Source organism: Aspergillus terreus, genomic scaffold, assembly GCF_000149615.1.
Source record: "Aspergillus terreus NIH2624 scaffold_9 genomic scaffold, whole genome shotgun sequence".
Lineage (NCBI taxonomy): Eukaryota > Fungi > Ascomycota > Eurotiomycetes > Eurotiales > Aspergillaceae > Aspergillus > Aspergillus terreus.
In genome coordinates, this window is record NT_165932.1 from 167666 (window position 1) to 194368 (window position 26703).

At 54.9% G+C, this 26703-nt stretch overlaps 13 protein-coding genes across 13 annotated transcripts; 9 read left to right on the top strand and 4 right to left on the bottom strand.

The window, feature by feature from the left end:
• Positions 1 to 226: 226 nt before the first annotated feature.
• Positions 227 to 1649, top strand: ATEG_06300 (acyl-CoA dehydrogenase family protein; the record flags this gene model as incomplete). The annotated part of the gene is made up of 2 exons (XM_001215478.1): positions 227 to 578; positions 640 to 1649. 2 exons carry the CDS (start codon positions 227 to 229, stop codon positions 1647 to 1649), a joined length of 1362 nt encoding a protein of 453 aa, XP_001215478.1.
• Positions 1650 to 2531: 882 nt separating this feature from the next.
• On the top strand, positions 2532 to 4528 carry ATEG_06301 (transcription factor domain-containing protein; the record flags this gene model as incomplete). Its single annotated transcript, XM_001215479.1, has 2 exons — positions 2532 to 4329; positions 4386 to 4528. 2 exons carry the CDS (start codon positions 2532 to 2534, stop codon positions 4526 to 4528), a joined length of 1941 nt encoding a protein of 646 aa, XP_001215479.1.
• A 529-nt stretch (positions 4529 to 5057) lies between these two features.
• On the top strand, positions 5058 to 5996 carry ATEG_06302 (uncharacterized protein; the record flags this gene model as incomplete). The annotated part of the gene is made up of 1 exon (XM_001215480.1): positions 5058 to 5996. One exon carries the CDS (start codon positions 5058 to 5060, stop codon positions 5994 to 5996), a length of 939 nt encoding a protein of 312 aa, XP_001215480.1.
• Positions 5997 to 6897: 901 nt separating this feature from the next.
• Positions 6898 to 7590, bottom strand: ATEG_06303 (DUF1349 domain-containing protein; the record flags this gene model as incomplete). Its single annotated transcript, XM_001215481.1, has 1 exon — positions 6898 to 7590. One exon carries the CDS (start codon positions 7588 to 7590, stop codon positions 6898 to 6900), a length of 693 nt encoding a protein of 230 aa, XP_001215481.1.
• Positions 7591 to 8231: 641 nt separating this feature from the next.
• On the bottom strand, positions 8232 to 9059 carry ATEG_06304 (uncharacterized protein; the record flags this gene model as incomplete). Its single annotated transcript, XM_001215482.1, has 3 exons — positions 8232 to 8562; positions 8609 to 8704; positions 8755 to 9059. 3 exons carry the CDS (start codon positions 9057 to 9059, stop codon positions 8232 to 8234), a joined length of 732 nt encoding a protein of 243 aa, XP_001215482.1.
• A 1421-nt stretch (positions 9060 to 10480) lies between these two features.
• ATEG_06305 (2-deoxyribose-5-phosphate aldolase) lies at positions 10481 to 11266 on the top strand (the record flags this gene model as incomplete). Its single annotated transcript, XM_001215483.1, has 1 exon — positions 10481 to 11266. One exon carries the CDS (start codon positions 10481 to 10483, stop codon positions 11264 to 11266), a length of 786 nt encoding a protein of 261 aa, XP_001215483.1.
• Positions 11267 to 11723: 457 nt separating this feature from the next.
• On the bottom strand, positions 11724 to 13452 carry ATEG_06306 (glycoside hydrolase family 43 protein; the record flags this gene model as incomplete). Its single annotated transcript, XM_001215484.1, has 4 exons — positions 11724 to 12283; positions 12328 to 12501; positions 12547 to 13003; positions 13054 to 13452. 4 exons carry the CDS (start codon positions 13450 to 13452, stop codon positions 11724 to 11726), a joined length of 1590 nt encoding a protein of 529 aa, XP_001215484.1.
• Positions 13453 to 13959: 507 nt separating this feature from the next.
• On the top strand, positions 13960 to 15092 carry ATEG_06307 (isopenicillin N synthase family dioxygenase; the record flags this gene model as incomplete). The annotated part of the gene is made up of 3 exons (XM_001215485.1): positions 13960 to 14167; positions 14218 to 14592; positions 14647 to 15092. The coding sequence occupies 3 exons, from the start codon at positions 13960 to 13962 to the stop codon at positions 15090 to 15092; spliced, it is 1029 nt and encodes a 342-aa protein (XP_001215485.1).
• Positions 15093 to 15905: 813 nt separating this feature from the next.
• On the top strand, positions 15906 to 18091 carry ATEG_06308 (uncharacterized protein; the record flags this gene model as incomplete). Its single annotated transcript, XM_001215486.1, has 3 exons — positions 15906 to 16271; positions 16317 to 17357; positions 17417 to 18091. 3 exons carry the CDS (start codon positions 15906 to 15908, stop codon positions 18089 to 18091), a joined length of 2082 nt encoding a protein of 693 aa, XP_001215486.1.
• Positions 18092 to 18671: 580 nt separating this feature from the next.
• Positions 18672 to 20938, top strand: ATEG_06309 (uncharacterized protein; the record flags this gene model as incomplete). Its single annotated transcript, XM_001215487.1, has 3 exons — positions 18672 to 18753; positions 18828 to 19464; positions 19582 to 20938. The coding sequence occupies 3 exons, from the start codon at positions 18672 to 18674 to the stop codon at positions 20936 to 20938; spliced, it is 2076 nt and encodes a 691-aa protein (XP_001215487.1).
• An 852-nt stretch (positions 20939 to 21790) lies between these two features.
• On the top strand, positions 21791 to 23799 carry ATEG_06310 (putative acyl-CoA dehydrogenase; the record flags this gene model as incomplete). The annotated part of the gene is made up of 3 exons (XM_001215488.1): positions 21791 to 21902; positions 21962 to 22241; positions 22287 to 23799. 3 exons carry the CDS (start codon positions 21791 to 21793, stop codon positions 23797 to 23799), a joined length of 1905 nt encoding a protein of 634 aa, XP_001215488.1.
• Positions 23800 to 24451: 652 nt separating this feature from the next.
• Positions 24452 to 25234, top strand: ATEG_06311 (uncharacterized protein; the record flags this gene model as incomplete). The annotated part of the gene is made up of 2 exons (XM_001215489.1): positions 24452 to 25080; positions 25165 to 25234. The coding sequence occupies 2 exons, from the start codon at positions 24452 to 24454 to the stop codon at positions 25232 to 25234; spliced, it is 699 nt and encodes a 232-aa protein (XP_001215489.1).
• A 90-nt stretch (positions 25235 to 25324) lies between these two features.
• ATEG_06312 (uncharacterized protein) lies at positions 25325 to 26299 on the bottom strand (the record flags this gene model as incomplete). Its single annotated transcript, XM_001215490.1, has 4 exons — positions 25325 to 25353; positions 25574 to 25952; positions 25986 to 26134; positions 26179 to 26299. The coding sequence occupies 4 exons, from the start codon at positions 26297 to 26299 to the stop codon at positions 25325 to 25327; spliced, it is 678 nt and encodes a 225-aa protein (XP_001215490.1).
• Positions 26300 to 26703: the final 404 nt, after the last annotated feature.

Below are 26703 nucleotides of genomic sequence, written 5' to 3' on the forward strand. Positions count from 1 at the left end.
GAATGGTTGCAAAATGCAACGGCGTGCAGAGTATTTATCGGTGACATAGGACGGCAGAGCTGGACATCAGATGGACCTCGGTGCTGCACGGTTACTCGACGGGTATATGGACGGCTATATGCAACAAGAGCTCCCCACCGCTACAATCGTACGATATAAGTGACGCATATCTGCCTCTATTCTGGTTGCGTTCGTCAGCACATCCCAGAAAATCCAATTGCTCCACATGTCCCCTGCATATACCAAGCGGAATCTATATCTGCGGCTGAGTCCGGCAGTGGCCCATGTTCGCCGGCGTGTTGCACCCACATCCGGCCCAACATGGCTCGCCGTATCAAAGTCTCGCGCATCACAGTTTTCCACCACGACAAAGCGACCACTCATGGAGCTGACCGGCTTCACTGAGGAGCAGTTGACCGTTCGCGAGGCAATTTCGGCGATTTGTTCCAAATTCCCCAACACATACTGGCAGGAGCACGACCAGACCGAGCAAGACCCTAAGGAATTCCATGCAGCGCTAGCGAAGGACGGATGGCTCGGAATTGCTCTTCCAGAGGAGCTCGGAGGTGCAGGACTAGGTGAGCTCTTCTCGGATATGGCCAAGCCTACACAATATGTACATCCTAACCGTCTATACAGGCATCTCCGAAGCCACCATGATGATGCAGACTATCACGCAATCAGGGGCCGGCATTGCTGGCGCCCAGTCCATCCACGCGAACGTGTATGCCACCCAACCGCTCGCCAAGTTTGGAACGAAAGAGCAACGGGAGGAGACAATCCCCAAGATCATCAACGGCACGTGGCGGACATGCTTCGGCGTGACTGAACCCAACACTGGACTCGAGACTCTGAAGCTCAAGACGCTTGCAAGGAAGAATGCGTCCCAGGACGCGTATTCAGTAACTGGACAGAAGATCTGGATCACTTGCGCACAGGTTGCGTCGAAGATGATTCTCCTCGCTCGGACCACCCCGTTAGAGGATGTAAAGAAAAGTACACAGGGCCTGTCGGTGTTCTGCATCGATCTCGATCGGAACAAGCCCGGTCTCGACATGCGCAGGATCAAGAAGATGGGTGGTCGCGCGGTGGATGCGAATGAGGTGTGGTTCGACAACTACCAGATCCCCGCCAAAACACTTGTCGGACAAGAAGGCGAAGGGTTCCGTATCATCCTGCATGGAATGAACGCTGAACGCTGTCTACTTGCCGGTGAGGCATTGGGTCTGGGGTATGCTGCGCTGGAACGCGCTGCGCAATATGCCAAAGAGCGCGTGGTATTCGGTCGTCCCATCGGCCAGAACCAGGGAATTGCGCATCCGTTGGCCGATGCGTACATGAAGCTCGAGGCAGCCAAGCTGGCTACGTACCATGCTGCTCGCTTGTTTGACGCCTCCAAGTCCGATGGATCCATCCCCGTCCAGTCTGTTGGTGTGGCCTGTAACAGTGCTAAGTACCTGGCTGCCGAGGCGGCCTTCACGGCTTGCGAGCGAGCTGTCCTAAGTCATGGAGGCATGGGCTATGCGATGGAGTACGACGTGGAGAGATACCTGCGCGAGTGTCTGTTGCCGCGCATTGCTCCTGTCAGTCGGGAGATGATTCTGAACTACGTCAGCGAGAAGGTGCTGCAGTTGCCGCGCAGTTATTAGTAGGTGGGATGAGTGGGACCTGTACATATCACTGGAACTTCATGCATCTTCGTACATAGATTACACACAACCGGGACTCGATGTAAAGCTCACTTGCGAATCTGCCTCGGTAATTGCCTGATCGGGCATTAGCAGCCTGATCTATGAGGCAGCAATGGTCTGCAAAAATAATATTCCAGCCCGTCTTTACGCCTGAGGCATGAATCGCCAGCACGCTTTACGAGTTCACAGCCACAAATCAACACACATGTCTTGTTCTGTTTGAGAATCCTTAGATCAGAGGAGAAATACAAATATGGTGGATATAGCTGGCAGAATCCCGTCAAGGAAACGAAAAGTCCCTAACGCCTGCCAACGATGTCGTCGGCAGAAACTCAAGGTGAGAGCTGTCACTTGTGTGCTCCATGCATTCCTCTAGACGCCACTAAACTCCTTCAGTGTGATATAAATCGTCCTTGTGCATTGTGTCAACGTGCAGGCGTAGATTGTCTGTCATGTCCAGAGTCACGGTGGAGGGTCTACCAACCATCACATCTGTGTACAGCCACACAATTGTCAAAACGCGCTCGTACAAACGGTGATGGCCATCAGATACGGCCAGCTACATCTTTAGGACCTGATCCTGGGACAAATGGGGCCGACAATGCTGATCCAGTGCAGCGTCCTCTGCATGGTTCGGCGTGGAACTCCAGCTCAACCATGTCACTGGTAGACGGCGTACGATGAAGAGATCCCACCCCCGTAAAGAGCAGAAACTAAAATTCCAAGGCCTTCCTTCTTCACAATTCTTCAACCGCTTCAGCGACTACTGCAATTCCCGGTGGAAAGCCTGAGTGGGATAGCGTCCGGGACGAATACACAAGAATTCCGACTCGCGCCTCGATGGGAAGGCCTCGCAACACCACCGCACCCAGCATGCAGCCGTTTCCTCAATCATCTCGTTCTACAGTGGGTGAGCTAGTAGAGCTACTCCCACCCTATGAAGCAGCTGCTCTTCTCGTCGACACATATTTTGACAGAGTCCATTGGTTTATGCTCATCTTCCACCAGGATGAATTTCGCCAACGATGGCCAGGACTTTATTGTTCCTCTGGTTCACAGGCACAGGAAGACGTCAGGGATATAGGGTTCCTAAGTACATTCTTGATGGTCATTGGTATTGGTCTGCAATATGCAGGGGGCTACCGCTGGCAGCGCTTATCGGATCTAGGGATTGATCCAGAATCCCTTAAGCAACGCATACTGTCCTCAATTAAGACGAAGCTACTCGATATCGTTTCATTGGGGAGCCTGGAGGTTGTGCAGACATGCATTCTGCTAGGGACTTATTATCTATATCACGGCACCCCAAGGCTTGCATCGCCTGTGTGTGGATGCGGCCTGCGAGTCGCCCAGGCTCTCAACCTCCATCGGCGGATGACCAAGGAACAGCTTTCGTCAGGCCATCAGCCTGACAATTGGCAAATGAAAAACGAATCCCGAAAGCGCAGCTGGTGGGCCATTTATGAGATTGAGACTTTCTCCTCGATGACCTACGGATATCCTCATTCGATCAAGGATTCTGATTACGACGTGGAACCGCTGAACCCCTCGGCCAAATTACAGGGATCCCGTCCACCTACATCGTTCAAGGAACCACTGATGGGTGAAGCGACGCTGTTGTCATACAAATATTACATGTCCAAGCTGTCGGTTCTCACCAAGGAAGCCCTGACTGAGCTCTATGGAATCGGGGGGCCAGCGGAAGCTACAAAGTCGATGCACTCCACCAAGCTGCAAGATACCATCAAAAAGACCACTGACTTAGATACCCGATTACAGGATTGGCACATGGAACTGCCGTCTAAACTCCAATGGAATCAGACTCCGGACGCAACCACTGCCTATTCCTCGCCGGATGAGCTCGACCGCGATGTTGGCGCGACCGGTCCACGCTTCGAAGATCATATCTACGAACTACAAGCATTGGCTTTGAAGCTGGCATACGAAAACGCCCGAATCTTGGTTCATCGTCCTCTGCTCTCATACAAGCTAGTTGCGACACCTTCGAGGTCTGAATCTAGTGCGGAAACAACCCGGCCTGGTCCCTTTTATCACGCGCTGGAGACATGTCGCCGATCAGCTTTACGCATTTCGGAATTAATCGACAGCCCCATCATGGATCTCGTGGGCGCAACCTATGCAGCTGCCTTCGTCAGTATCCATACGTTTGCCGCCGGTGTGCTCTTAGCTATCTTGAGTAGTATGGCTCCGCTTAGTCCCGAGTCTCGCGAGGCTAAGGTTGGCCTTCACCGGCTAATGGGTATACAAGAAAAGCTTCGGGACCGCTGTGTTCTAGCTGCACAAGGACTGGAGATTCTGCAGCGTCTAACAAAGCTTGTCATGGAGAAGGAGCTGAATACCATGCTAGACCTGCCGAAAACATCACAGACGTCAAAGGATGCGCATCCTCCCGATGACCACACGGGTTCCGAAAGTATGCCAGCGCCGGCCTATACTGAGGAAGCTCATCATTCGTTGAACCCCAATCAGGAGAATTCCACATCGCATCCCGATACTTCCCAATCCTCCGAAATTGTCAACCCCACCTACACTATCTCAGATGGCGAGAACCCCGATTCCTCTCTTCAATACATCGAAGATCCTGCTCTATCCGAGGCCCTATTCGATTTCGACCAAGGTATGGTGTTGCGGTTATTCGAAATGATCAATGCATAGCTAACTTAACTGTGTCAGCATTGCTTAATTTTGCCCCACGATCCGATTTCGATCCCAATGAACCTCCCTCTTCTCGCTTCCTAGCCGATGACGGTTTTCCAATGCTGGAACAGACTTGGATATGGGGTCTGGATAACAATCCATCGTTCGGTGGACCCTAGATATTATGCACATAAGATATTCGAAGCATTGGCAGCATATTCTAGAGCCAATTGGCACCATTATCTTAAAGAGATCCAATCCTCAAACCGACATTTCGGACGCTCCGCAGAGCTGGTGCGTAATAGGACTGGTGGAATCGATTCTTTGACTCCTCCCGCGTTATGGACCCAGGGATCTGCCCATGATCTTCGGGTGGGTTATATAAACATTCCGTCACGACCCCACTGACTTTATGCCACTGTAGTCGATATGTTCGGGAATATCAGTAATCATTCTGCCAGTTTTGTGTTGGCCTCGGCTTGCCACTACCTGGTTATCTGCTTATACCAACACTTGGGCTGGGCTTGAAGTTAACTAATCAAGTGACGCCTTCATTCACCTTTAAACCAGTGCCTCGATTTAATGGCCTATCCAAATCCAACGTTAAATAGCTCAGCCCGTCCCGTGCAAATCAATTCTTGTTAAACTCATGGTCTACTCACTCCCTGTTCTTACAAATAAGGGTCAAGGAGACAACTGGCGCTCAGGATGTCTTTTATTTTTCGCCAAAAGGTAACCTATAACCCTGACAAGGACATTCCAGACCTAGGGGGAAAGGTTATCTTGGTAACTGGAGGCAACAATGGTTTAGGTAAAGAAACCATCAAGCAGATGGCGAAGCACAATCCGACCAAAATCTACATGGGCGCGCGCAGCAAGGCCAAGGCTTCTGCTGCAATTGCAGAGCTGAAAGAACAAGTCCCTTCCGCGAACATCATCCATCTCGAAATCGACCTTGCATCGTTCTCTTCCATCAAAAGGGCCGCGGCCACGTTTTTGGCGGAGAATGACCGTCTCCATATCCTCGTGAACAATGCTGGTGTTTTCGCCACTCCGCCAGGGTTGACAGAGGATGGGTACGAAGTCCAGTTTGGCACCAATTACATGGGTCCAGCGCTATTTACCAAATTACTGCTACCCATTATGGAGAAGACCACTACCATTTCCGACGGCGACGTTCGAATTATCAACATCAGCTCCGAAATATATACGTTGGCTCCCAAAGGAGGGCTCCTCCTCGCTCGAGTGAAGACGCCGCTCACGGAGATCAGTACCGTGGCCCGCTATGGCCAGTCCAAACTTGCAAACATTTACTTCACCAAATCTTACGCCAAACGCTATCCCGCCATCAAGTCGGTAGCCTTACATCCGGGCCTCGTCCAGACTAATATCGGTGGTGACCTAAAGGGCTTCTCGATTATGTCCCTTCTTTTCGGCCTTCTCAACAGAGTCGGGTCTGTTGATGTAGCCACAGGGGCCCTAAATCAGCTTTGGGCGAGTACTTCCAATGCAGAAAAGGTCAAAAGTGGCGCATACTACATTCCTTTCTTCAAAGAGAGTAATAGGCGGGATATCTCGAAGGATGAGAAAAAAATCGGGGAGTTGTGGGAATGGACGGAAAAGGAATTCAAGGAGCATGGATTTTAATCATAGTTTACCCTACCTCTTCCCAAAATCAATTTATCGTTCTTTTTGATTGTGTTCTCCCCTCACCAACCCTCTTCTGTTGACCGGATTCGCGGATTTGATGCAGAAAGAAAGTCTTTCCTTTAAGCCCTAGGGGGGCAACGATCGTACATGGCGCCTCCTTATCAATTCAGAGAACCAAGTACCACCTCAAATGGCGGCATATGCTCAGAATAGAACTGCTACTCTTCCAAGCCCTACCGCTGTACATACCTCTCAGGATATTTGTAAGCGACCTTTGTCATTACATGTTGTCGGCAAGACTATTGCTTTGTTAACATTATCCGGATCTGATTAATCTGTCTCTGTGTAGGGTGTCATATACTCATATCTGTAAGCTAATTCTATTGCATCATGACGTTTATATAGTTGACAAAAGGGGTAAAGCCTCAATTAGGCATAGGGATTGAAAGACAGAAATCAATTGGAGCTAACTGTATGCGTCAACCGTTCTCTTAGAGGAAAGGTAAAATCGACCAATGCACTCACTATATTGCCAGGAACCAGTGGCATTGTATGGAGTGACGCATGGATGCTGTAATGGTTGTGGAGCACATGGGAGATAACCCGATTCAATCGAGGTGTGACACTGACATGGTGGAATATCTGCCGGATTTTGCAATATAATTGCAACGTTCACTAATTATCCACTACCAGAGACCTCCAAAATGATGCTGAGCTTATGCCTGTGGATCTACGCTCGACTTCCTCTGGCCAGGTAGTTATATCAGGAGAAACACCATCACAGAGTTCCAATTGACGGCTAGGGTTCAGTATTGAAATCGCAATCATCATCCTCGTGCCAATATAAGTCGCAAGATCATTCAAGACAGGAACATAGTCGAAGAAAGACACCCCAAATTCAGCTCTTCGTTTTCAAGCTGAACGCCTTAAATGTAACAGCAAGAGTATCGAACTCATGACCCTCTCCAGATTCCCGAGTTGGTTTCGCCGCATAAATTCCAACATGCATCTTCTCGGAGCAGCCTTCCCCAAAAGCCCATGTAACCTGCCGCAGAGCCCGGCGCGTGGTTCCCTCTATCGCATACACCCAAGCGTCCGCCCCATCACGAACAATCTCGATACTTGCGGTTCCAGTATCAGCGCCCTGCAGCATTGGGCTTAAGCTCCAGTCGGACAGTCTGTCGGTGCCGACAACGCCGAGGTAGGGCGCTCCGTCCGTAAACTCGACTCCTGCCTTGATCCACTGCAAATAGTTGTGTCCTTGTCGCTCCGGAAAAGTAATGACAAGGCCGCCTTGGTCGAAGAGAGTCTTCCAATCTGCCTGCACGGTGACTTTTACGCTCTCAAAGTTGGCGGTTGGAATGCTAGTGTACAGGTACGGTGCCGTGAAGTTGTCCTTCTCCAACGAAGGCCTCCAAATGTCGGTGTCTGGTGGAGTATGAATAGTGATGACCTCCCCGATGGGAGAGATGGCTGACGCATTGTAGTTAAGCCATTTCCACTGGCTTTCGGCGGATGTTGCGTGGGGTGTGGGAGCAAATGACATGGCCCAGAGGAAGATCTGACACAGCACGAGTCGGACTTGGAACATTTGATAGAAATTGAACAAACGGATTCACAAACAAATTGGCTTTCTGGACCCTCGTTGGGGTCCACAGGTACGGCCTTTATTTGGTCTAGGAAACGGGGCATGCGGTAAGAGGGGTACCAAGACGGACAATTATCGGCCGTTTTGGAAATATATGAGTCACAACCCCAAATCCGTGCATGTTTATTGTTTGTGCGGGTAGATCAAGATTTATGCAGCAAGTACTGCGGTTTTACTGCGAATGATGCCATCGTCAAACGCTCTTGACGAAATGAAGAAGCTCGAGAATTGAGCGTCCCTGTTTGCCTCATAGCCTCCTTTCTCGTTTGATTATAATTCAATTAACACTATCTAGGACAGGATGAATGACTGGATCCAAGAGAGATATACAGATCACGTAGAGCCGATGATGATAGCGGTGATACCTGTCCCCAAATCGTTTTGTCGATGCAAACATATATAACCCGTTACACCTTCCATGTCTTCCTCATTTTACTCAACAAATAAGTCGAGGCCCCAATGCCCAAGGATCCTAAAATAGAGATTGTCGACGCGAAAATCTGTAGCCCTGAGAAATCGGTGCTCCCCTGGCGGTTCAGAATAGCGCCCATTATGGGTAAACCGGTCAAACAGCTGGCTGCATGTTAGATCACTTGCTTTCTTGCAATTCGCTTCTCGAAATAATCATACCTAATGGAGATTACCAACTGGAACGTCCCAAAGCGCTGTCCTAGAGTGTTCAAGTCTCCGATCTTAGCCACACAGGGCATGAGAATAGAAACAACCGTCCCGCTGACGAAACCGTAGACCAAGGCAAAGACGATAATCCCTGCATGAGACGGATGATAGTTAAAAGGAAGCCAGAGGCACAGCATGGATACCCCCGTGCCCATGGCGCAAATGGTAAGCACGTTAAAGTGTCCTATCCGGTCCCCGATATGAGGGGGCAGAATTCGCCCTGCAATAGAGCTCGCGCTGGCACCAGTTAGAATATGCAGTACTTTGTGGTAGCCCGACTTACTTCATAATTGAGATCAAGTAAAGTGCAAGACTCGGAGAGAACCCGGCATTGATGGCCATGCTGCTGAGATAGTCGAAGGGCGCCCACAGCCCCCACCTGATGCTAGTGTCAGTAACGGCCACTCCGACAGTATACAGACCACTTACATAGTAAGGAATGACCCTACTGTGTAAATAGCAAAGGGCGTCTGTTTGAACAGCCTCATATCAATCCAGGCAACGTCACCACTCCACTTTCGCCGGGGCAGACGAGCGCGGACCAGAACACATGCCACCGCCAGAAGGATCCCGATCAACAGGGCCGCATATCGCACAGCTCCAAAGAAGCCCACTTCTTGCATCGTGCGGTTGAGGAAAATTGGAAAAATTACGCCTCCCAGACTGCTTCCGCTGGTTGCGATCCCCGCGGCCAGGCCGCGCCGACGGACGAACCACTGCCCGACGCACACCATGGCGGTGCTAAATACGCCGCCGGCGCCGATTCCGAAGCAGAGTCCCTGCGCCAGAAAGATCTGGTAGTACTGGTCTGCTAAGCTTGTCATGCAGAGACCCAGGATGCAGAGGATGCTGCACGGGTAGAGGATGGGAGCAGGACCGTATGTGTCAATCACTCTGCCATACAGTGGTCCTGGGGCCCACATCAGGGCGACTTGGATAGAAAAGATCCATGAAATATCTGACGGGGAGTAATCCTTTAGGAATGTCTCCTGGTAGGTAGTCTGAAAAACACCGATCCTGTGGCCTTTATCAGCAAGTAGCTATGGAGGAAGGTATTATAACCACCTACGCGTTGAGGAAACCAAAAGAACAAAAGAGGCAGAGAAAGGCGCCTACAACGCAGAGCCACCCTCTGATGCCTTCCTCTGGGGGCAAATCGTCCCCTCTTCTTGCAGGCGCCTCTGCTGACTCTACCGATTCACCCATTGCAAAAGTCCGATGCTTTGGTTCTTAGCTGGGGTCCCTTGCAACGATAGAGAGCGTCCCTGTCGGATTTCTAGAAGTCAAGCTTTTTCTACTCCAGCTGACAGCCGAAGCCGAGAGTGGTTTGTCAGCTTGCGGAGGCGGATGCGCCCAAATGTGACCAGGATGAAGATCCTCGCGATTAAAATACGGGCTGGAAACTATTGGATCAACTCCCGGATGGCTCCGCCCATGTTTTCGGATCAATCGACTGACGACCGGCACAAATCATATTTGCTATCGCCCTCTTATCCCGGCCGTCGAAGCGCAAGATAGGTGTGACAGGGCTTCTGGAGTCGGCGAGTTCCGGATGGTCTGTTGGAGTAGATTTCGTGGTCACCGCTAGTTCCTGGATGATAATTCGATGTCGGAACATCAGGAACCACTGGGGTATGCGGTCAGATATTATACATCATATGCAAAGGAAGATGTCCTGATTCATGCAAACCTTGTGGTAGAGGGCTTGAGATATATAACAACTCACTTGACAGGTGGATCCCACGGTGAGCAGGCAACTAGATTGTTCACATATCGCCTGCTGGTGCAATCTCCACCAGGGCAGGATGCGCATCACATTCCTGGATGTTATTCTGATAAGAGAATGGCAAGGGACATGCGTATAGCATGTTCCAGTAGAGCTACACCAACGCGCCCAGCATGTCCGAATGGTGTTTATTGCCAAACATGGTTAGCCAGTGCTGGACAGTTAGTAAGCAACTCTTAGGAGCAATCAATGCCGGTGGAATGAATTCCCTACTATGGTAATCCACCCGATAGACTGTTTCTCCCGAAAAGGAAATATATCCGCTCGTAAACGCCATATAAAATCACAAACAGGTCAGAGGTAACGAGCTGGATATTCTGCTATCACTCTGAATATTGGTCGGTGAAGTCACATCGAAGAAACTCCAACATGCCAGCCAATACCATCACCGTCTCCATACCTCAGCTCGCGAAGATGATCGATCACTCGTTACTACACCCAACCATGACCGACGCCGATATCATCGCAGGCCTAAAGATTGCAAAGGAACACAATGTTGCCACCGCATGCGTGAAGCCATATACCATCCCCCTAGCCCTGAAGGAGCTCGCTGGATCTGACGTCCTGGTGTGTCCGGTCATTGGATTTCCCCATGGGAACAGCACCACAGAAATTAAAGTCGCAGAAGCTACCGACGCCGCGAAAGCAGGGGGGAAGGAGATCGACATGGTCATCAATATCGGAAAAGCCCTGGGAGGTGACTGGGACTACGTGAGCGAGGAGATCCGGCAAATCAATGACGCAGTCACGGCGAACGACGCCATCCTGAAGGTCATTTTCGAGAATGATTACCTCCAGGCGGAACATATTGTACGACTGTGTGAGATCTGCTCGCAGATTGGTGTTGCTTTTGTGAAGACCTCAACTGGGTACGGATTTGTGAAACAACAGGATGGGTCGTATAACTACCGTGGTGCAACAGTGCAAGACCTTAAGCTGATGAGAGAGGCGTCCGGCGAGAAGGTGCAAATCAAAGCTGCTGGTGGCGTCCGAACTTTAGACGACTTGCTGCATGTCATGTCCCTGGGGGTCACTCGCATTGGCGCAACAGCTACTGTTGCTATTCTGGAAGAGGCGAAGAGACGTGGGATTGGAAACCAGCCTGTTGAAGTTGAGTTTACGCCGATAACAGATGCTAAGGGTGGTGCTTATTAGAGATTATCTGTACATATTGATTGAGCTTTATAAATACTTATTGCTTGTTAAATCTCTGTCACATACACGGTTGTATTGAAATACCGAGCAACCTATGACCCCGGAACCGAGCAGTTGCGTCAGGCAATCCTGACTGGGTTCCCAGACCCTTCCAGACTCAAAGGGCCCAGCCATGTTTGGCAGTGGACGGGATATCCAGCGGGGGCTGGCGAAAGCGTGGGGTGAGGAGCTTGAAAAGATCGGTGCTCTGAGACCGATACTATTGAGTGGCATGGAGGCTCTGGCTCAGATATACTGGTTTATTCAGGACATTGCGCCGTGGCATTTACTTGATCCAGATATCTTAAAGATCCGTCCGGCAGAGAAGTTACAGGAGGCGCGCAAGGAGGCAACAGAAGGTCTTCACAAGTATCTAAAGGACTGGGGGTTTAATGACTGTCCTGGGGGGCTTTTGAGCTTAGACTGACTCTTTAAACTCGGCGTACGAGAAGTCCGCGGGCACTAGACATCGTTGTCTTTCGCCAAACGAATACAATCCCAGCATCATTCCTGTGAATGGAGCTCCCACTGGTAGAGAAGCATTGGTGAAGTCGGTGTTTTTGGCTTCTCCAATCCATCGCACGGTGTCTGTCGGCTCGTCCACCTCCCTATAGCCAAACTTATAGCGATCACCACATTTGATAACGAAGATGACCTCTGATGTAGCACTGGATAGCTGTAAGTCGGTACACTGGCCGTCAGCGGACCGCCACCTCACCACGCGAGGACCACCCCATGCTGAAAGGCTGATACCGATGCTGCTGTAGGTCAAGTAGTTCCACCACACGACGGTCCCGGCCTCTGTATAAGGGGACGACGGGCTGAATGACAGTCGTGTCTCCCACGTACAGACGCGGTGTGTCTGTTTCCGCAAGAACAGCGTCGGACAAGTAGGGACGGAGAGGTTGTATGGTCCCCCATGGAGACGGAGATAGCCTGGGCGCTCTGTGAGAGAGTAATCCTCTTTCACCGGGGTATCTAACCAGTCAGTACACTTCAAGTCGCAGCTTTAAGCGTCTTACTCTTCCGATACCACCCGAGCTGGAGCGTTGGCTGGGAAAACTCGTCTCTCCAGGCGACGGGGTGTTCGAACTGATACAGATGCGGACTGTCGCCCTGGAGCGAGATTCTCTGCCCATTGTTGAACACCGGCCAGTCGTCCTTCCATTCAACAGGAACCAGAAAAGTCTCGCGTCCTGCATGCGTTAGCCCTATCCATCAATGTTGAGGAATATACATACCAAAGACAGACTCCTCCCAACCGGCACCTGTACGCACCGGTCGAACGCCTAGTAACACCGCCCACCATCTCCCCTGCGCATCCTCCACCAGATCGGCATGGCCTGTGTTCTGCACTTCGTCGTTGACTCCATTCCTCCATAGAGGATTGTTCGGACCGGTCTCCCACGGTCCAAACGGGCTCGTTTCACTACGAAACACCCACTCGCAATGGCCGCTCTCGGTGCCGCCCTCGGCGGTAAAGAGATAGTAGTACTTCCCTCGTTTGAAGATATGGGAGCCCTCTGCTACGCCGGAGGTGGATTCGCGGATCAACTTGGGCTCGGAGGTGGAGTTGCCGGTAGCCAGATCGACGGTGACGATGTGGACGGCAAAGTCTTTGAGATTGGCATTGGGGGTGCGATGGAGTTTTCGGTATGTGGATGAGAGGTAGACAGTGCCGTCGTCATCCCAGAATAGCTACAACTATATCAGTATACGCAATGGATAATCACAGTCACGCTACTTACATCCTGATCGAACCCAAGTTCATCAAAGTACACCGGATCGGACCACGAGTCCGAATCCCAGATGTTGGTTGTCTTGACATAGAACCCCCTCGGCCAGACACGATCATCCTGCTGCGGACGATACCGCGCAAAACTCGCAGCAGTGATATAGAACACCCCATCGTGATATCTCAAGGTCGTAGCCCAGACTCCCCCGCCCGGCTCCGGGGTATGGATCTGGATCTGACTGGGACGGGTCAGTGCATGGCCGATCAGGGTCCAGCGGATCAAATCGGAGCTGTGGTAGATGGGGGCGCCGGGGAAGTATTCGAACGAGGAGGTGACCAGGAAGTAGTCCTTGTCCACGCGAATGATGGAGGGATCGGGATTGAACCCGGGGATAACGGGATTATTGTACATGTTCTCGATGCATTTTACACTGACGGATGTGAATGGGCCTTTATAGATGAAGTGTTTGTAGGTGGGTTACGACGATTGGTGGAAAATATACTGCTGGGAGGACTATACGGAGAATACTTAAGAGGGGCACAGCCGAAGGATCATGACATGCCATATTTGAGGGAGTCGTCCTGGAGACATTGCAGTATTCTCAACATATTACCGCTCTAGACAAAGGACCGTATAGTCCCGTCCGTTGCATCCTTCACCTGCTGCAGCAAGACTGCTTATCTATCCCTGTATCCCCTCATCTCGGCCGTTGATTACCCCGCTTCTCCCAGATATCACAATCAACTTCGTCCAGCACATACTTAAGAAACAGACAGATACTCGACTCATGGCTCCCTTGCAGAGCTCGTCTACAGGCCTGCTATTCCTGCTCGTCGTCATCAGTTGCAACCAGCATCATGCCCAGAGCACCCCCCATCATCGATTTCGGAGGTATATCCATCCATCCCTTGAACCTGTATGAGCAGTCTAATGATTGCAGCGTTCTACACCCCCGACCCCAGCAGAAAAGCCGAGTTGATCAACCAAGTGCGCGACGCATGTCGGGACCACGGCTTCTTCCAGATCATCAACCACCGGGTGCCCTCCAGCCTCTGCGACAGTATTCTGCAGCAGGCGCAAGAGCTCTTCAGCCTCCCGCTTGAGATCAAGGAGAAGTATAGCAAGGGTATGCATCTGAACAACCACCATATCTGATCATACTGATAGAAAGTATAGACGCAGGAAAATCCAGCCGCGGGTACGAACGCCTCCGATCGCAGAATTTTGAGAAACGCGGGCCTGGCGATCTGAAGGAAGGGTTCTACTTCGGCAAGCATCTACCCGCGGATCATCCCTCCGTCCTCGCGGGACACTTCTTCCAAGGCCCAAACCAGTATCCGTCGGAGGTGCGGGATCCCCAGGTGTTTCGGGAGGTGATCGATGCGTACCATGCGACCATGACGGAACTAGCACAGGATATTCTGCGCGTGTTAGCGGTGATGCTGGACCTGGAGGAGAATTGGTTTGATGCGTTCAACGAGGAGCCGGTGGCCACTCTCCGACTGCTTCGATATCCGCCACAGACCAGTGACGAATCCAGCTACGAGCGTGGTAGGCCACGTCTACCCTCCACCATACAGCGATAGAACGCAGACTGACGAACAGGCATCGGCGCACACACCGATTTTGGGGCCATCACCATCCTCCTCCAAGACGACCATGGCGGGCTACAAGTGTGGGATCAGGAGTCGTCGGAATGGGCCGACGTGGTGCCGGTGAAGGATGCGCTGGTGGTGAATCTGGGCAACATGATGATGCGCTGGACCAACGACCGGTATCTGTCGAACCTGCACCGCGTGATCAACCGGAGTGGCGAAACGCGCTACAGCGTGCCGTTCTTCTATGATGGCAACGGGGCGTTCCTGGTGGAGTGCATCCCCAGTTGTTGCGGCGAGGGAGCCAAATACCCGGCTGTGACGGTGCAGCAGATCCTGGAGGGACGCTATGCGGACACGTATGGGATGAGTCCGGGGACGAAGCCGGGGGAGACAGGCCATGCGCCGGCAATGGGCGAGCTTTTGAAAGGGGCCGAGAAGGCGATAACCGGGTGAGAGTGGAGCTGGTATTTGATAGTACTATACTAATACTGGTACGCTGGAGATGAGGCCATCTGGATCTCTTCACATGCGAAGGACACCCATGTGATTGTCGAGACACACGTCAATCATAATAGAGCAGCTATAGCTCTGTCATTTAGTGCATGCTAGTTCCTTTAGCAGTAGTCCTTATCCTGATCGTGTCCTACTTTACTTCCCTGCCGGATTAGGGCATAACTGTATGATGACTGTATGATCGGCTGGTAATGGTACATCAGTCACACCAGGAGGCAAATTACAGATACTTGGAAGTGGAGATGCTTACCTGCTCTCCATGGGGAAAGACGCCGTATAAGGGGGTAATTGCAATAACTGGGGAGTCTGGGAGACAGCAATACACGATACTATACAGAAGCCATCAATAAAGGTACATAGACCTCGGCTCAACATCACCGTGATTATCTGATAACCAGCAGTACACTAATTACTAGTGGAAGTCAACCCTGCAGTAAATGCTTAAGAGACGATCTCTGCTGATTCGGCTTATTCGATCCCGACTGCTTCATCGGCCGAGAAACAGCGGGTCGTAATTTTGTCCATCTGTCCATACCTACTTACTGGTACACTGTCCTCCGTATTCGTCTACCATCAGGCACCAAGGCATCATCCCTTGAGCCGAGGCAATTGCTGCTTCAGGAAATCCTCGGCTTCCCCCGGTCCAGCACACCCACTTCTTTCTTATATTCCACTCTTCTCCCTGCTCTGTCTCCTTCCCCATATTCATTCATTCAATCCCCATCTATCTCCATTCTATCACCTCTACTAATCATGCCCCCTCCTCCCCCCGCCTGGGTGCAGGCGCTCAAGCCTGCGGGCCCCCAGGGTTCCGAATTGCTCGAGCAGGAGCGTGCCCAGTCCAATGTCAATGTCGACAAGTTGTCCGAATTGCTGCACACCAAGGAGGCCCTCGAGACGCAGGACCGCCTGGTGCGGATCCTCTCCTCCGAGCCGATCTTTGACAAGTCCGAGAACCACACCTCCGGCCGCACCGAGCGCATCCAGCGCGCCCTCGCCCGTGGCAAACGCCTGCAGCAGCTGCGCGAGCAGCTCCACTGGTCCGAGAAGGAGTACATCATGGCCAATGACCTGATCGGCGAGCCGACGCCGTACGGTCTGCATGCCTCGATGTTTTTGGTATGTCCTGTCGTGACAACAACGGTGATAACGCTAACCCGCTAGGTCACCCTCCGCGAACAAAGCACCCCCGAGCAGAAAAAGCTCTTCCTCGAGCCCGCCGAGAAATACCAGATCATCGGATGCTACGCCCAGACCGAGCTGGGCCACGGATCCAACGTCCGCGGCCTCGAGACCAGAGCCACCTGGAACCCCGACGACAAGACCTTTACCATCCACTCGCCCACGCTGACCGCGTCCAAGTGGTGGATCGGCTCGCTGGGCCGCAACGCCAACCACGCCGTCGTCATGGCGCAGCTGTACGTCGGCGGCAAGAACTACGGACCGCATCCGTTCGTCGTGCAGATCCGCGACCTGCAGACGCACCAGCCGCTGGAGAACATCTACGTGGGCGATATCGGCCCGAAGTTTGGCTACAACACCATGGACAACGGCTTCCTCCTCTTCAACCACGTCAAAATCCCCCACGTCAACATGTTGGCGCGCTTCTCGCGCATCGACAAGGACACCAACAAGTACATGCGCCCGGCGTCGCCGTCGCTGGTGTACGGCACCATGACGTGGGTGCGGTCCAACATCGTCCTCGACGCCGGCGGCGTGCTCGCCCGCGGTGTCACCATCGCCACGCGGTACTGCGCCGTGCGCCGCCAGTTCCAGGACCGCGACGCGACCGGCAACGTCGGCGAGAACCAGGTGCTGAACTATAAGATGGTGCAGATTCGCTTGCTGCCGCTGCTGGCGTCCATGTATGCGCTGCACTTTACCGGCCGCGGCATGATGCGTCTGTACGAGGAGAACCAGAGCCGCATGAAGGCATCGGCTGCGTCGGACCAGGATACTCGTGGTCCTGGACCGGAGCAGCTGCGCGCGGGCGCGGATCTGTTGGCCGATCTGCACGCCACCTCGTGCGGCCTCAAGGCGCTCGCCAGTACGACGGCCGGTGAGGGACTGGAGGTGTGTCGTCGCGCCTGCGGTGGCCATGGATACAGCAGCTTCAGCGGTATTGGCCCGTGGTATGCTGATTATCTGCCCACGCTGACCTGGGAGGGTGACAACTACATGCTCACGCAGCAGGTGGCTCGCTACGTAAGTTCCTACCACTATGATGCCTCCCTTTATAGGTTCATATGTACTGACCATCCTAGCTTCTGAAATCCGCCCGCGCCGTGCTCGAAGGCAAGGGCACCGCCAACGACACCTCGCAGATCCTGCAGGCGTATCTCGCCCGCCGGGAGAAGGGAGCGTCGTTCGACATCCTCGAGAAAGACAGCGACATTGTGGCGGCGTTCGCGTGGCGCACGGCGCACCTCACCTTTGAGGCGCTCAAGCTCCGCGACGTCGAGAAGCGCTCGTGGAACAGCCTGCTGGTCGACTTCTGGCGGCTGTCGACGGCGCACTCGCAGTATCTGGTGGTCAAGAACTTCTACGAGGCGGTGACGTCGGAGCAGATGTCGGCGGCGCTGGACGCGGAGACGCGCACGCTGATGTACAAGCTGTTCCGGCTGTACGCGCTGCACACGATGGAGCGTGAGGGTGCCGAGTTCTTTGCGTCGAGTGCCGTCACGACGCGCCAGCTGCGGCTGACGCAGAACAATGCGGTGATGAAGCTGCTGGACGAGATCCGGCCGCATGCGGTGCGGCTGGTTGATGCATGGAAGATCCCCGACTGGAAGCTGGACAGCAGTCTCGGTCGCTACGACGGCGAGGTGTATCCGGATCTGTTCCGTCGGGCCAGCATGAACCCGGTCAACGACCTGGTGTTCGATCCGTATCCGTGGAACGACGCAGTGCTGAAGAACGGGCCCAAGAGCAAGCTTTGATTTCATTCTTTTGTTTGTATATTGGACAGTATATAAAGGGTATAGAGATAGAATCTAGACTTCTACACTGTATACGGTCGATATCGTGACGTCAGTAGATTATTAATTCTGCCCTTGATCATGACCTCATAGTGGATAGTATGCGATATAAACTGAGTCAATTGATTCTCCTGGACGCCCTCGTACTGTACATACTATCGAAGGAGGTTGATGTACGACATAATGAAGGAGATCATCAACCTCCCCGGCCCAACCGCCCTCCTCCGCGACGCCCCCATCCCCTCGCCCAACGCCGACCAAGTCCTGATCAAGGTCGTCGTCAGCGGCAGCAACCCGAAAGACTGGAAGGTGCCCGAAGTCGCCAAAAACGCCGACAGCCCGCTGTTCGCCCGGTACGCGCATGTGCGCGACGGCGTCAACCAGGGCGACGACATTGCCGGCGTGGTGGAAGCGGTTGGGAAGAATGTGGTGGAGTTTAAGGTGCGTCCCTGCGCTGCCTTATCACTAATAGTTCCAACTGGATACAAGCTAATGTCCCGTATAGCCCGGCGACCGCGTCGGCGCATTCCACGAGATGCTAATGCCGGGCGGTTCGTACGCCGAGTATGCCCTGGCCTGGGCGCATACCACATTCCACCTGCCGAAGGAAACCTCGTTCGAGGGTGCGTCTTGCGTCTTGCGTCTTGCGTCTCCCGATCGAACTCGAGCAAGAACACGCTGACAAAAGCAGAAGCAGCAACAATCCCCCTCGCCGGGCTCACCGCCGTCATCGCGCTGTACCACCACCTCGCCCTGCCCTTCCCCTGGCGGCCCGCGACCACCGCGACCCCCCTGGTAATCTACGGCGGCAGCACGGCCGTCGGCGCGTTCGCCATCAAACTCGCCCGCCGCAGCAACATCCACCCGATCATCGCCGTCGCCGGCAAAGGTGCCTCGTACATCACGCCCCTCCTTGACGCCAGCCGCGGCGACGTCGTCGTGGACTACCGCGCCGGCGGCGAGGCGACGGCCAAGGGCATCCGCGCGGCGCTGGGGGCAGAGCCGCTGGAGCACGTGCTCGACACGATCGTCAGCGACGAGAGCACGCGGGTGTTGCGGGGGGTCATTGCGCCGGGCGGGAATATCAACTCGGTGCTGCCGCAGGAGCGCGATGTGGCGCCGGGCGTCGCTACGAACACGTGGGTGAGCGCGGCGCACGAGGCGGGCGGGCCGGACGACTGTCGCGAGCTGTGTTATCTGTTCTGTCGGTGGTTCTCGCGCGCGCTGCAGCGGGGAGAGTTCTCGGGGCATCCGTTTGAGGTGCGCCCCTGGGGACTGGCGGGCGTGCAGGATGCGCTGCGGGATCTGATGCAGGGGAAGGCTAGTGCGGTCAAGTATGTGTTTCGCATTGGGGATACGCCGGGTATAGTGTAGCAAAGTGAAGACATAAATGCATTCTATAGAGGGCTAATATCTATCGAGCGTAACTCATACCACGTACATACATCCAGTCTAGTCGAAAAGCGAGTCCTTGTACGCCGACGGCTCGATGTACGGGGTGCCTCCGCGGCGCGTGAAGCCCCAGCGGATCTGCGCCGCCATGGCAATCTCCACGTCCAGATGCTGCGCGAACGTCCAGGCGAGCCCCGGGTCCTTCTGGAAGCCACGGCCGACCAGCGCGACATCGAGCCCCTCCTCCTCGAGCAGGCGGTTCGCCTGCTTGCCGTTCGTGATGGCGCCCACCACCGCGACGAGCAGCTTGTCGCCGACGGCCTTCTTGACGGCAATCGAGAACGGCGCCTGGAACGCGGGGCCGGACTTGACCTTCTGCGCGGGGTGCCCGCCGCCGGAGCTGAGATCGATCAGATCGACGGCGCCCTGCTTGACGAGCTCCTGCGCGAAGCGCACCGTGTCGGCGAGGCTCCAGCCCTCCTCGGGCAGGGTGTCCTCGACCCAGTCGGTGGCGGAGATGCGCAGGAAGACGGGGACGGACGGGCCGACGGCGTCGCGGGTGGCCTGGGCGATCTCCAGCGACAGGCGGATGCGGTTCTCGAAGGAGCCGCCGTACTCGTCGGTGCGCGTGTTGGCGCTGGGCGAGAGGAAGCTGGACAGCAGGTATCCGTGGGCGTTGTGGATCTCGATGAAGTCCGCCCCGGCGGCGAGGGCGCGCTTAACGGCGGCCACCCAGGCAGCCTTGAACTCGGCAATGTCCTCCTTGGTCATGGCCTTGGGGGTGGGGAACGAGTCGGCAAAGGGGACGCTGCTGGGCCCCTTGACGTTGTCAGGCCAGCCGCCGACCTTTTCGGTGGCGATGGTGCCGGCGCTGGCCATCCAGGGGGGGATGGTGCTGGCCTTGCGGCCGGCGTGGGCGATCTGGACGCCGATCTTCTGGCCCTGGCTGTGGACGAAGTCGATGACGCGGCGCATGGGGGCGATCTGGGAGTCCTTCCAGAGGCCGACGTCCTGGGGGGTGATGCGGCCCTCGGGCAGCACGGCGGTGGCCTCGATCATCATCAGGCCGGGGCCGCGCTGGGCGATGCCGCCCAGATGGGCGATGTGGTAGTCGGTCATGTGGCCATCCTGGGCCGAGTACTGGCAGAGGGGGGCAAGGCCCAGGCGGTTCTGAAAGGTGACGCCGCGGATGGTCAGCGGTTGATAGAGCTTGGGGATGGGCTTGCCGCTGGTCTGTGGGTTGGCGGCAGTGCCGGCCGGCGGCGACTGCGCGGGCGTGAAGTAGGGGACGCCCTCTGCGGGGGCGATCTCGATGTCAGGGAGGTGCATATTGGTGTTGATGGGATTGATTGGGATGGAGCAGAGGGCGAGAAAAGGGAGGGATGGTATTTATGGAGGCCATATCGAAGGCTGTAGAAGGGATGGTGAAGCTGATTTCAAATCCGCGTGGAGCTCGAGTGGATCGGCTTTGTTAACATCGGGTAGATATTATTAATTCAGTGGAATGTCTCCGGGTCCACTCTTTTATGTATTTATTGCCAGTAGATAAGCTTATTGGAAGTAAAAGGAGAAGTATGCAGTATGTAGATGTAGATGTAGATGTAGGTGTAGGTGTATCGTATAGGCTATAAGTAAGAAGTTAGGGTTGGTAACCATTCTCAGGGTCTGACAAATCCATATTGCCAATCAATGTATCTCTACCTCCTCTACCTCGGAGACAGCTTAGGATTAAGTGAGTATCATCCTCTCTATCCGATATGGCTTTGAAATCCTGCTCGGTCATAAATATATGGGGCTATAGATGTAGAGTGTACATTGATCGGCGACTCTCGGCAGTCCCCGGCACTTTGCGGTGATACCGGGTCTCAATCTGAATAATAGATTACAAATTCTCCAACGGTATGCCTTAAAGAAGTCCTCACTTGTGGTGTATAGAGCAGCTAACGAGTTCTGTCCTAGCACCGTAGAATATCTATCTGTGCGAACAACCAAGACAGGGACCAACTGGGAACCAAGGATATACATACATCGACACCCAAACAGACACCACTCCATTACCCTATAGGACCCCCGGAACCAAGATGAAACCGCAATCAATACTCCATACTTTGTCTATCGGCGATCAAGCTTCCCCGCGTGGCGTCGATCATGCTCGTATAGCGTAGCCGAGGTTGTTCCTACTCATCCGCCTCGGACAATATAACGGCACCTCCAACATCATCCATCTTGATCCCTTACAACACTTCTCACAGCCCAACTGACATCGACATGTCGCCTGTCCGTGTAAATCCAGCGACCGCCCACACCGGCCACTTCACCCGCCCCGAACCCCTCCAGAATACATATACATCCGACGCCAGCCTGCAGCGCCAGCTGTCCTGTAGCTCTAGCCCCATCCTGATCGACCCTGATGCATATCCATAGCTAATAGAATATCAGGGTACATCCCACACGACACCCTCACGCACATCCAATCCCACCTCACCCAACTAGGCGCCGAGGCCATTTCCGACCAGATCCGCGAATGGAGCGCCAACGCCGAGCGACAGCAACCCTACGTCAAGAGCTACAACGTCTGGGGCGAGCGCTACGACTACGACAAGCTCGTCACCAGTGAGGGCTGGAAACAGCTCGGCCGATGGGGTGTGCGACATGGCGTGGTCTCCTTGGGATACGACCAGACCCTAGGCCCGGAACGACGACTGATCCAATATGCAGTGTACGCTCTCCTCCTCCCCTCTCATACGCAACCCTAACTCTCCAGAAACTACCTCTACGCCCCCTCGTCCGGGCTCTACTCCTGCCCCATCAGCATGACCGACGGCGCCGCCCGCGTCCTCACAAACCACCTGTCTGCCCTCCCCGCCGACCACCCCTTCCACGCCGTCTTCCAGAAACTCACTTCGCGTGGCGAAGACTCCTGGACGTCGGGCCAATGGATGACCGAGCGCACGGGGGGCAGCGACGTGCAAGAAACCGAGACATGGGCGACCTACTCCCCAGCCACACACACCTCGCAAGCATCCAACGGCCTCGACGAAGGCGACTACCTCATCAACGGGTTCAAATTCTTCTCCTCGGCCACCGACGCGAACATCGCCCTGCTTCTCGCCAAGACCGCCTCAGGCAAACTCAGCCTCTTCCTCGCGCCGCTACGCAAGACCGTCGTCGGCAGCGACGGCACCCCGCGCGAAGTCACCAACGGCGTGCGCATCCACCGGCTCAAGAACAAGCTCGGCACGAAGGAGCTGCCGACGGCGGAGCTGGAGCTGCGAGACATGCGCGCGCACCTCGTCGGCGCGCTGGACGCCGGCATCCCGACCATCGCGCCGCTGCTGAACATCACGCGCGCGCACACCTTCATCGGGTCGCTGGCCGGGTGGCGCCGCGCCATCAGCATCGCCAAGGCGTTCGCCAAGGCCCGCACCACCGTCGGCGAGCCGCTCTGGCTGATCCCCATGCATCTGAACCTGCTGGCCGACATGGAGATCCGGCACCGCGGCGCGATGAACCTCGGCTTCTTTGCCATTGCTGTCATGGCGATGACGGAGAACCCTGGCGCGGCGCCGGTGGCGCCGCATCTGCCGCGCGCGGGGGATGAGGCGGCCGTGGTGCTGCGCGCGCTGACGGCCATCGGCAAGGCGGTGGTGAGCAAGTCGGCGATCGCGGGGATCCAGGAGTGTCAGGAGGCCATGGGCGGCGTGGGGTATATGGATGAAGCGGATGAGCCGGAGTTCAACATCGCGCGCATCATGCGGAATACGATTGTCAACGCGACGTGGGAGGGGCCGACGGGCGTGCTGGCCAGCGAGCTGATCCGGTTCCTGCTGCTGGGGCGGAAGAATAACCTGGCCACGTTTGCTGGGTGGGTGGAGCGGGTGGTTGGGATGATCAAGACGGCTGAGCTGGCGGACACGCTGAAGGAGATCTGGACGGCGTTTGTGGCGCGGTTGACGGCGACGAAGCAGCCGCGGTTCCTTCTGGCGGAGGGCCATCGCACGATGTTCACGATGGCGTGGATCGTGGAGGGCATCCTGCTGGCGCTGGATGCGGAGCGCGACAACGACGGCGTCGCGATGGAGATTGCCCGGCGGTGGATTCTCATGGGTGAAGGCGGCGTCGGGGATATGGTCTGGAGAGATCTCATCACGAAGGGGAGCCATCCGTCTGGGGGATTGTATACAGAGGAGCATCTGCGCTGGGACTGCCGCATTGCGTGGGGAGTGGAATTGCCCGCGCGAGAGGTCGTCGGACACCGCTCGTTGCAGAGGCTGTGATGGATATGTACAAAGGATGGTTACTGAACATACCGTGATGCGTTCTTTGTTGTGAACAATAGTGCACGGTATCTTCCTCAGCTACAAAGACATTGTCTTGAATGAACAGGGATATCCCGCTGATACTCTCCGTTAACTATACAAAGACACTGTTCAGACAATGTATAAAAGCACGCATTTGCGCCTACACTCACCGTTATCATCTATACCATCACCCACAGCGACCAGCTACAGCCATCATGGACTCCTCTAGGCACCCCTCAGGGCTAACCTGCTTCTCCTGCCACCGCCTGATGGTCACCGACGAAGACCTCAAGTTCGTCCAAGAGCCGATCAACTGGACCTACCAGACCGACAGAAGCGCTGTGTGCAGCACCCACACCTTCGAGCAGCATTACTTCCGCGAACGCTATCTCTGGAGCAGCCCCTGTCGCGCAGGTACGTTCTCTCTCTCATACACTCGCACCCAGCTAACACGTCTCTAGTCTTCACCTTGAACAACTCCCCCAACAAGTTCGAGAACTTCCAGCTCTCCGCCGTCTTCCAACCGGTCCACTGGACCTCCGCTGACGACGGTACCCTCCACATCCCTCTCCCCACAGACATCGTGTACGCTGGCACCCTGCCTGCTGACTATCCCCCCACAGTGCCCATGCCCGCAGAGTCCATCTGGACCTGGAAGCAGAACCCATCCCCCTGGCCACAGTTCTGCGCTCTCTTCCACGAACGCTGCTGGAGCGTGCTGACACAGACTCTCCCAGGGCTATCTCACCATCTCGACGAGTTCATGGCGACACTGCACGCCGTCGAGCGCGAGATCAACTCACCCATCGCGCAGACACCCGAGAACCGCCCGCGCATCGTCCGCTACCACAACTACCTCACAAAACAGCGCGAGCTGGGCGCATTCATGCACTTCGACCCGTGGCGCATCCCCGAAGTCGACATCGCCGTGTCCAAGGCGCGGCTCGCGCGGCAGTGGCTGCGCGCCGAGGGGCCGTACCCGTTTGCCCTGCTCCCGCGCGTGCGTCTGCCGCTGGAGATCCAGATGCTGATTGTGGACCAGCTGCACGATGAGGAGGCGGTGCGCGGCGCGATGACCTCGTTTTACTGGCAGTTCCCCGATGCGTATTGGCGGGCGCGCTTCCCGAAGGTCGTCTTCGAATATGACGGCTTCAAGGACGAAGATTTGCACTGGCCGCTGCTGTACTACCATACGCAGCGGTTGATGCGCGAGTCGCAGGGTTTGTGTGCGCGCCAGCATATTGTCAACTTTGTGGAGTATGTTCGTCCGTGGTATGATGCGCTGGTAGCTAAGAAGAGCGGCAGTGATAACTGATGCTGATGCTTCAGGTTGACATACAGGTACCGTTCATACCGTACAGTACGGCAGTACACCTTCCTGACCCACTATGCCAAGAGCAAGCTCAATTAAGCGTAAGCAGCCTGCATTAGCGCCGGAGATAAGCAGAATGACTTCATTACGATTACGAGGATAGGGAGTTGGGTTGTTCTTCGTTCAGATTCATGTTTCATCCAGATTGATATCATGTACTACATCATCTCGTGTATTCATTCGTCCATGCGCATCACAAATATCGAAATATCAAATTCTCTCCCCGTTCCCTCCGCCATCGATTCGTCGCCTGCAGCAGCGAATGACACCCGCGTAGCGTCCACGGATACTTGCGTAGAAACTCCTCTGTAACCTCCCAATTCGCCGGGTCCGACGGCTCCCCCCAGACCAGCAGCCCGCAGTTCTCCGGTGCCATACTCCAGAACCCCATAATATCCACACACAGCTGCTCATCGTCGAAGCGATCCGCCGCCTCGACGAGGTTGTCCCGCATGCGCGGGTGCGGGAAGAAGTCCAGCCACGGGTGGTGCGGCAGTCTCTGCTGGAGACGGGTTGGACGGAGGGCGACAGGGAGGGCGGAGGGGTCGACGGGGCCGGGCTGGGCGGTGGCCCAGGGGGAGACGGCGTCGTCGTGCATCCATTCCGGGTCGGGGGTCATGCCCATGAGGGCCATGTTTGCGATGAAGGCGCGGAAGACGTTGACTTTGGAGAGGGTAAGGAGGTGGTCTGCTGTCGGGAAGCCGAGGATGTAGCTCTGGTAGGCGGTGGAGCTGAAGTGTTCCAGCAGGCGATGCAGCTCTTCCTGTTTAAGACAGCGACTGCCACATACTCTGAGGTCTGGAGTGGGCGGTGTGTGCCGCACAGCGAGGGCGGTCTCGCTGGGGTCGGAGGGGGCGGTATCATGGTCGGGGTTGGTGTGGTCGGTGGCGGCTTGGATGATACCTAGCAGTTGGGCTCTCTTCCGGTTGCCTAGATACCCTTGGATGAGTGTCGTCCAGCGGTATTGCGATGAGCGCACTCACGGTATGCGCGCTGGTTGATGCGGTTCTGGCGCCGGCGGCGCTCTTTCGGATCGGTCAGCCCTTTCCAGTCATCGGGCACAGATTTCCTCGTGGGAGAGTCCAGAGGGGGCGAGAGATCCATAGCAGCAGTGTTTGAGGGTGAAATGGATGATGAAGATGGAGCATATGGAATGAGACCATGCGAATCCGCTAGAAATGAGGGTCTTCTGCGTTGCTGACAAACCCAGTCGACTCCGGAGTTAAGTGGGGTAACGTTTGGTAATGATGTTCCACATACAGAGAATTACATACTGAGATACATGAAGTAGATCCACACGGTACTTCTATGTAGTATCCATCTATGCTCGAACCAGGCAAGAAGCCGTCAACATCCTAGAGATTAATGGACCAGAGGGACATGCCGCACTGAATATGTGCCATCAATCCCTGCTGCTTGCATACGGAGACCATCCGTGTCGAATGCAGTTAGCAACACTGCTCGGCTTCATAAAAAAGCCCTCTTCCCCATCCTAAACCTATGAGTGG